At 56.0% G+C, this 8,811-nt stretch overlaps 2 protein-coding genes across 3 annotated transcripts; both read left to right on the top strand.

The window, feature by feature from the left end:
• Positions 1–1,898: 1,898 nt before the first annotated feature.
• On the top strand, positions 1,899–7,274 carry LOC117835368 (uncharacterized). The gene is made up of 2 exons (XM_034714730.2): positions 1,899–2,445; positions 2,551–7,274. The coding sequence occupies exons 1-2, from the start codon at positions 2,119–2,121 to the stop codon at positions 7,105–7,107; spliced, it is 4,884 nt and encodes a 1,627-aa protein (XP_034570621.1). The 5' UTR covers positions 1,899–2,118; the 3' UTR covers positions 7,108–7,274.
• Positions 7,275–7,451: 177 nt separating this feature from the next.
• On the top strand, positions 7,452–8,802 carry LOC117841048 (uncharacterized). Of its 2 annotated transcripts, XM_034721614.2 has the most exons (4): positions 7,452–7,586; positions 7,693–8,072; positions 8,158–8,307; positions 8,401–8,802. In XM_034721614.2, exons 1-4 carry the CDS (start codon positions 7,495–7,497, stop codon positions 8,523–8,525), a joined length of 747 nt encoding a protein of 248 aa, XP_034577505.1. In that variant the 5' UTR covers positions 7,452–7,494; the 3' UTR covers positions 8,526–8,802. The 2 variants fall into 2 exon arrangements, with proteins under 2 accessions (XP_034577505.1, XP_072147231.1); XM_072291130.1 differs by having other exon boundaries at positions 8,158–8,802.
• The last annotated feature ends 9 nt before the right edge of the window (positions 8,803–8,811 follow it).

The raw sequence follows: 8,811 nt of genomic DNA, 5'->3' as shown, positions 1-8,811 counted from the left end.
CTACTACTAGTAGCGTATTGCAGGCCCACGGACATTGAAGACTGCTCGAAGAAGAAACGGCCCGGTTGCAATTGACGAGGTGTTTGGATCTTTGAGCTAAGTTTAGTTTATGTCACATCAAATCTTCGGAGGCTAATTAGGAAGACTAAACATGAGTTAATTATAAAACTAATTACACAGATGGAGGTTAATTTGCGAGATGAATCTATTAAGCCTAATTAATCCATCATTAGCAAATGGTTACTGTAGCAGCACATTGTCAAATCATGGACTAATTAGACTTAATAGATTCGTTTCGCGAATTAACCTTCATCTGTGCAATGTGTTTTGTAATTAGTTTATGTTTAATATTCCTAATTAGTATCTAAACATTCGATGTGACCGGGACTAAAACTAAGCAAAGGAACCAAACACCCCCTCATCACCAACTCAAAATCCCCTGAAAGAAACCAAACAAAACTAAAAAAAAACTTCGCTTATGTTGGGTGCTGGCAGCTAGCTACAGGATGTAGTCATGTAGGGCTTGCAAGGTCGCCGGCACGCAACCGGTCGGTGGAGCACTGGAGCTAATAGCGCGCGCGCGCACGCTTCGCTGCCCCGTCCACCGGGTTTGGATTGGATCGTCCGTTTCTCTTGCGTTCAATGCTACTTATCGTGATTTCATCGGAATGTGATTGCGTGGTTGGATTTGTAATTGTGTACGCAGACAACAACGGCATGGCACATAGTAGTAAGAAATCCGCATGCACTTGAGCTGCTGCCCCCCATGTCGAGTCGCTGCTACTCGTCCCATGGGCCGCTCCAGAACTGTCTTCGACCCAAGGCCACCACATGCGCGCGCTGGGCCGCGCTCGCCCACCCGCCCGCGCGCGTCTTTTCTCGGCCCAAGCTACCAAAGCGTGTCGGCCCCCCTCGTCGTCGGGCCGCCGCGCACGACCACGGCCGGCCGGCCCAACGCGTAGGCTTGTGCGCGTCGTCGTCGTCCAGGCTCCAGGCTCCAGGCTCCAGCAGAGTCCAGACACGTCCTACCAGGCTACCACCATGTGCTCTCGCTCGTAATCCTTCCACGACACCACCCTTCCCCCGCGCTTGGTTCTTCTTCCTCCTCCCCTCCCTTTCCCGTCGCACCGAAGTCCACGCTGTACCCTCCGGTACGGCCGGGCCGTCGCCACCTCCTTCACCCCGGAAAGGTGCCCGTCCCATCCTCCGATCCCGATCCCCGCGACGCCGACCCTTGCTTACCCCAAAAGGCTAGCTACATCGTCCGCGCCACCACCTCCGCCTCAATTCCTCCCTTCACGGGTCCACGACAGCCACCAGTTCTTTCGTCCAATCTCCTTTTTTAAACCCAATCAACAGCAGCGACTAACCAGCCGGTCAGATCGTGTCGTGGTCACGGCGCATTAGCCGCCGACGCCCAGTTGGTTGGGTCTCTGCTCGGCCGGGGAATCTCACTTGCTGTCCAAGCTGCAGCATTTTCTATACCCCTTCTCGCCGGACAGCGCATCGGTGGTTGACAAGAACTGCTCCATCGGAACGTTAACAAAGTGTACCTATAGCCCTATTGGCCGCCATGGACAGGACAGACATGCTACGTCCGCGTACATGCTTCGTACGTGTAGCTATCCCGCACGTGCACCGTTGCATCGAGAATGTGCGTGCTCCCCTACTGAACACGATACAGGTTGCAATTGCAACAAGGGACAGCGCTCCAAACAAATCCAATTGGAAAGTTCAATCTCGAAGAAAGAAAACATACTTGTTATTGTCAACATGACGAGATCATTTTTTTCCTAATATATGTACATGTACAGCTTTGCCTTATCCTAGATCGCAACTGATTGATGCCGCAGCATTACCTTACCTCGTCGTCATGACGCGATGGCCGGGACGTGATCACATTCTGACAAAGCGTGTGCGGGTTAGGGTTCGTGGACAGACGGCGGGCGTCGCGTCTTGGATTCTCTGCGAGTACCCGATTTTTTCCCCCCTTTTTTCTATTTGCAACGACGTGTTAGTCTTCTCGGCGAGAAAGCGAGGCCGTAACCGGAGGCGCGCGTTCCGTTCCGCGTGGAGGGGACAGGGGAGGGAGGGGAAGCGGCACGGGAGGAGGCAGCCATGGCCGCGGTGCTCGGCGCGTTCGTGCCGGACACCGCGGTGCGGTGGCGCGGGGTGGTGACGGGGGACGTGGCGAGGCGGATGGGCGTCGCGGCGGAGGCGCGGGCGCTGGCGGGGAGGCTGGAGCGGGTGGGCGCCGCGGTGCGGGACGCCGAGGCGCGCGCCGCGCGCGGGGACGAGGGAGCCGCGCGGTGGCTCGCCAATGCGCGCGCTGCGGCGTACGAGGCGGACGCGGCCGCCGACCGGTGCAGGATCGCGGTGCGCCGGCGCAGGGTCCGGGAGCAGCAGAGCCAGCAGCAGAAGCACCAGCCGCCCCATCACCACCAGGCAAGATCACCACCGCTCCAATTAATTTTCCATGAACTATGATCAGTGCCCGGTGCAGGTCTGTCGATTGACTCGGCTCTTTTGCCATTTCCCGTTCGGCGGCAGGCTCTTCCTCGGCTGCTCTCCTCCTGCTGCGACGCGGACGTGCCCGGCGCCGACATCGCCGCTGACATCAAGAGCCTGAACCGGAAGCTGCAGGTGATCCTCAAGGAGAAGAACCGGCTGCAGCTCCGCTCATTCCTCGGCGACCATCACGCCACGCCCGTGCGGACGGCACTGAGGCACCGGAAATCTCAGGGGACCGGGGCTCCTGACACCGACATCATCGGCTCGAGGATCGAGGATGACGCGGCCGGGCTCGTCCGACAGCTGACGGAGGCGGACGGGGAAGCCGACCGCGCCGTCGTCGCCATCATCGGCCCCGACGGCATTGGCAAGACCGCGCTCGCCACCAAAGTCTACGGCAGCGAGAGGATCCGGCGCGGCTTCGGGGCGAGGTCATGGGTCCGCGTTCCCAGGGAGTACACCGAGGCCGGCCTGCTTTCGCAGGTCATCGACTCGTTCGGCGGCGACACGACGGGCGGCGAGAGCTTCGCCGACCTCGAGAAGACGCTGGCGAGGCTGGTGGGGAAGAGGAGGTTCCTGCTCGTGCTCGACGACGTGCGGTACGGCGGGGTGTGGGAGGACGTGCTGAGGAGGCCGCTCGAGGGCGCCGGGCGCGGCAGCAGGGTGCTCGTCACGGCGCGGCGCGGCAGCATTGCTCGGGAGATGGGCGCCGGCCACGTCCACCGCGTGAAGAAGCTGGCCGCCGACGATGGCTGGCTGCTGCTCCGCGCGGCGGCCCGCGTGGTCGACGGGGACGCGGCCGAGGAGCTGAAGGACGTCGGCGAGAGGATCGCCGAGAAATGCGGCGGTGTGCCGCTGGCGATAAAGGCCGTCGCCGGCGTCCTGAGGACACGGGAGGCGAGCGCCAAGGAGTGGGCGGAGGTGCTCGCGAGCCCGGCGTGGTTGGTGAAGGGGCTCCCTGAAGACGCCATGAAGCCACTCTACCTGTGCTACGACGACCTGCCGTGCCACCTCAAGCAGTGCTTCCTCTACTGCTCGTTGTTTCCGTCCGACCTCACCATGGACAGGCGCGTGCTCGTGCAGCAGTGGGTAGCCGAAGGCTTCGTGCAGATCAGAGCGGATGCCGGCGTCGAGGAGGTGGCCGAGGAGTACTTTGATGAGCTCATCGGAAGGCACCTTCTCCAGCCGGCAGAGGGAGTTGAACATGGTGGCGCCGCGCGGTGCACCATGCACGACATGCTGCGAGCTCTGGCGCAGCTGCTTTCACAGGGCGAGGACTTGACCGGAGACTCGTACCGGCTGCTGGTCGACAGCGATGTCACGTTCGCGCCACGCCGTGTCTCGTTACCGGGAAGAAACCTGGCTGTGGTACTGGAGAAGATTCTGAAGTTAGAGGGGCTAAGAACGCTGCTTCTTAAGAAGAACCCACTGACAATTGAAGGAAGCATCTTCACAAGATTGGAGCATCTGAAAGTCTTGGACCTCAGTGAGACAGCAGTTGAGCTCATTCCGGATAACTTGGGGAACCTTGTCTACCTGAGGTTCCTGAACCTGTCTCACACAAGGATTCAAGCAATCCCAGAATCCATTGGCAATCTGTGGAGCCTGAAATTCCTTCTGCTAAGAGGGTGCAAGTCACTGCACGCCCTGCCAAAAGGGATAGAGCATCTGAGAGGGCTCAGAGACCTTGACCTGGCCGACACAGTGATCGATGACGCGGCATTCAGGGTGGGCCATCTCAGAAGCCTCACATCACTCCGGTGGTTCGCTGTGACGAGCAAGGAGGCGCGAGCTGCGCAGGATAGGAGCGGGTGGCCTCTGGATGAGCTCAAGAACTTGTCTCAGCTGAGAACACTGCACATACAGAAGCTTGAGAAGACTGCTGGTCGATCAGAGGCAACTGAGATGTCACTTGTAGCCAAGAAAGGCCTCCAGGAGCTCGAGCTGTCGTGCAGCGGCACTGTCAGGCCGCTTCAGACACCGGAGTTGGTCAGAAAGATTGAGGATATCTTCGAAGAGATGAATCCACCATTATGTCTGGAGTCACTGAAGCTTGTAAACTACTTTGGGACAAGGTTCCCAAGGTGGCTGTCAGTGACCTTCCTGCCTAATCTCCGCGATCTCGACATCGTCGGGTGCAACTTCTGCCAGTCTTTTCCTCCATTAGGCCGTCTACCAGAACTGAGATCCTTGTACATAGCAGACTCTTCAGCTCTGAAGGACATAGGTGCAGAGTTCATGGGTACCAACCAACCCCACCAGGTGCCGTTTCCGAAGCTAGAAAACCTGCACTTGCAAGGTCTGCAGCAGCTCAAGATATGGAGAGACATCGAGCCAGGGGCATTGCCATCTCTGCAGGTACTTCAGCTTGAGAGCTGCCCCAAGCTGCAGCATCTTCCTGCTGGCCTCATACATGTGACATCCCTGACTGAGTTGCGCATAGCAGATATGGTGAGCCTTGCGGCTGTGGATGACATAGCTACACTGAGGGAATTGAGCGTTTGGAACACTCCCAGTTTGAAGAGTATATCAAACCTGCCTTCCCTTGAAGACATTAACATGTGCCACTGCCCTGTCCTGGAGATTGTGGAGAACGTCGACAGGCTACAAACAGTGCACATCTTCGATCATGATTTGCAGGAAATGCCCAGATGGATTGAGGCACATGCTTCCAAGCTTCGATCATTGAATTTCACAAGCACAGTTGGGCTACTGAAAAGGTGCTTGGTTGATGGTCCGGACTGGCCTGTGATTAAGGACATCAAGGAAGTTCATGGGTACTCTACTGGTTCCAGTTACATGTACTATACCAGGAACCCTTATATCTTTGAGAACAATGTGAGTGCTGAAGATAACCTCGACATCAACGAGAATTCAGCAGATCCTGATATTGTTGATGATGTTTCAGTTTCATCTTCAGGTACTGGTTACCTAGAAATCAGAGGCTTCTTTGACTCAAAAGCAGTGAAGACAGGAGCTACCAGGACAGAAGACAATGTCTTCCGTACGAACATGGAGAGGTCCATGCCGAGGTTCACTCGCCGTCGCTTGCATAAGCTAGCAGAAGTTGTTCCTGAAGATGACGAGGACGAGGATGGAGCAGATTCAGTTGTGCTGTTTTCTACTGATCAAACCAGAGGTGCAGCAGTTGTGGAGAGAGGTCACCCTGCTGTCAGTGATGTTCATACTAACAATGATGATCTTGGTTCATTGTCAAAAGAGACAACTCAGGAGTCTCGAGCAATCACCAATGATGGAACGCATAATGACACCATTGATAGGTCAGTTTTCACAAGGCGAAGAGGGTCGAAAACACTAAATGATGTTCCTTTTGGTGCTGGCACTAATGCAGATCCTTATGTTACCAAATCTACTGCTTCAATTGGTCGCAACTTGGTCCGAGAAGGGTCTCGAGCAATCAACATTACTGAAATTGATCAAGCTTTGAACTTCAGTACAGCTCGAAGTAAGAAACATACATCCAAGAAAGGAGAAAACGTCGCAGCTGATGTGAACATTGCTGAAGATATTAGTCTAGCTCATTCCAAGCAAGTGACATCCAAAAAAGGAAAAGATTTTGCTGACACCACTACAGCTACTATCTGTTCATCCAGTATGGTCAACATCCAGAAACATGTTAAGAATCAGGATCCAAATTTTGCAAATGGAAGCACAGATGCAACTCCAATGCCAGAAAATCCATCGCGCGAAGAAGCACCCAAGAAAGGGGAAGACGTAATCAGTAGGAGTTTAATCCATGAAGCATCACATAAAGCCTCTATTACTGTAACTACTCAAAGTTTGGACGCCACTTCACTCTGCGGCAAACAACAGTCACCCAACAAAGGGGAAGACGTTTTTGTTGCTCCTTGTGCTGCTAGCGCTGTTGATCAGAAGGAAGACAGTAACATAAATTCACCAGTCAAGCTAAATGATGAAGAATACAAAGCAATCAGTGACACTGAAACTAATTGTGATTTAGGGTCTTGCAAACTGCCCACCAGTTTGGCATTCAGAAAGCAACAGACTGTTTCTGCAGATCCAGGTGATGACCTCACCGCGTGTACGATGAAACTTCTCAGCATGGGGAGTGGAATCTTGGAGAAACCTAGCAGTAAATGTGCTGTTGGTGCAGTAAAAGATTCATCTGTTGAAATAGCCAAGAGAATCACTCCTTGTGTGTCCAGGCCAATGCGCACCATATCTCATGCCATTGATGTCATCGAAGCACCCATGAAGCCACAAGCCTACACGGCAAGCAGATTCCCAACCAACGCGGTGGTGAGCCACGGTGGTACCCAAGACGACGTGCCGTGCTCCATCGACGCCAAGGAAGACGACGACTCTCACCAGGCGCCGAAGGTGTACACGGCCATCTGGGCCGACACCGACACGGATACCCTCCGCGCCCGGTTCCTCGACTCGATGCGGCACCTGCGCAGGATGGCTTCCCGGCGGCGCCACCGGCGGAGGAAGCACGGCTCCAAGAACAAGTGGAACATCGGACCCGAACTGGTGGCCGTCCTCCTGCTAGTCTCCGTGGTGCAGCTGTTCTTCATCCTCTGGTTGTGCCGGAGGCTCCTGAATCAAAAGTAGAAAAAAAAATGTAATTACACTTGTCGTACTTGTGCATTAGATTTACAAACGATTATCGATGATTTTAGATATGTGACTCAGTAGTTAGTACTATAGTACATACCTTTGTTTGCGGATTCGGACCTTCCAGATGTAATTTACAATGTGAAGGCAGTGATTCGGCTGGATGCTGACCGGCTCCCAAGTCCCAAGAGGCCAAGACTAGCAACTTCTCCCGAAATATTGTGGCGGGAGAGGCCTGAAATTTAAACAGTCTTGGCGGCAAAATATTTCACTAGCGCGCCGCTGTTCCTCTAGTCCTCTAGCTTACGCAATCGTCGAGAGAAAAAGACGAGCCAAAAGCGCGTGTGGGGAACGGAAACGAAGCGAGGAGGTAGCCAGGTAGGGATGAAGCGGCAGCAGCACCGGAAGAATTACCCGAGCGGGATCCGGTCCGCCGGCGGGCAGACCACGCTCCAATCCTTCCTCGTCAAACCCAGGTTGAGGAGAAAATTCACCCGGAGATTTTCTGATTCGCATTCTTCCCAGGAGATTTGTTTTCCCCCTCGGGGTCCAATCCGTGTTCCTCCGTTTTCCGTGCTTCAGGGTTGTTGATGGGGAAATGAAACCCTCGCCGCCGCCGGAGGTGCGGGAGGAGGAGGCGCAGATCTGCCCGCCAGAGCTGCCGAAGCGGGAGATCGTCAGAGTCACCAGGACGACCATCAAGGAGAAGGCGAGAGCGTTCTCGTCGGTGGGTTCCGCGGCGAAGGACGAGGGCGGCGAGGCCGGCGGCGCGGGCGGCGCTCTGAGCGCCGCAGTGTTCAAGCGGTTTCACAGTTCAGCCCCTGTGGCGAGAGCGGAAGGCGGCTGCGCGGAGGCAGGGGAAGACGGCGACGACCTCGGCTTCGGCGGTGTCCGGCTGGACGTCGAGGAGATCGGGGCAGCGAGCCGCCCCGAGCCCAGGAATAAGCGGAAGAACCCCCTCGGTGCGCGCCCAACCAAGCTCGCCTGGCATTCCTCTCGAATCCTTCCCCTCCTATCACGCAGTGTTGACAATGTCAGTCTGTCCAGGCGGCAACGAGGACGGAGGCGACGCAAAGGCCAGGCGCGTGGTGGTTCTCGGCGACGATCCGAGGCCGCGGCCGAGGCCGGCGTGGAGATGGGGGCGCGCGAGGCCCACCCGTGGCGGCGGCGACGGCGGCCGCCCCCTGTACAACCACTGTAAGATCGATCCCCCCACCTCCCGAACTCGAACCGTTCGGTTCCGGCAAGGCGCCGGTGAACAACTGATGTGGTGGTTTTATTTGGTTGCAGATGCTAGCGGCGGTGGCTGGTGGCACGGCGACATGGAGGGCGTGGACGGCGAGGAGGTCGGCTGGACCGACGACATGTGGGAGGGTATGGGCTCCGTCACGCTCGGCGGCTTGGAGTGGCACTAGGCACTAGCCGCCGCCGCCGCCCGGAGCAGCAGCAGAACCGGCCGTTGCCGCGTCCGCGGCAGGCTGACGGCCAGTGAGCAAAACGCAAGACCCTGTTTGAAAGTAGGAATTTCGCGGAGAAAAGTTTGATTCCGCGTGGAATCAGGAGAATTCTAGTGTACCAAACTGGACCAAAATGATCGACCTCAACATGTTTCATGAGAATGATAAGTGTCTAAGCTTTGTATAACTACAGTAATTGTGAAATTCCAAGTTCACTGGACATGGACTAAGCGAATTCGGGGTG

This window comes from Setaria viridis, chromosome 9 (genome assembly GCF_005286985.2).
Source record: "Setaria viridis chromosome 9, Setaria_viridis_v4.0, whole genome shotgun sequence".
Classification (NCBI taxonomy): Eukaryota; Viridiplantae; Streptophyta; class Magnoliopsida; order Poales; family Poaceae; genus Setaria; species Setaria viridis.
This window is presented reverse-complemented; position numbering and strand designations above follow the sequence as displayed.

What these genes read in the sequence shown, in the direction of transcription:
- LOC117835368 (XM_034714730.2), top strand. Translation starts at nt 2,119, where the DNA reads ATGGCCGCGGTGCTCGGCGCGTTCGTGCCGGACACCGCGGTGCGGTGG. An exon ending in AGCCGCCCCATCACCACCAG is followed by an intron (nt 2,446 to 2,550) that starts GCAAGATCACCA and finishes GTTCGGCGGCAG; the next exon opens with GCTCTTCCTCGGCTGCTCTC.
- LOC117841048 (XM_072291130.1), top strand. Translation starts at nt 7,495, where the DNA reads ATGAAGCGGCAGCAGCACCGGAAGAATTACCCGAGCGGGATCCGGTCC. An exon ending in TCCTTCCTCGTCAAACCCAG is followed by an intron (nt 7,587 to 7,692) that starts GTTGAGGAGAAA and finishes TCCGTGCTTCAG; the next exon opens with GGTTGTTGATGGGGAAATGA. An exon ending in TAAGCGGAAGAACCCCCTCG is followed by an intron (nt 8,073 to 8,157) that starts GTGCGCGCCCAA and finishes CAGTCTGTCCAG; the next exon opens with GCGGCAACGAGGACGGAGGC.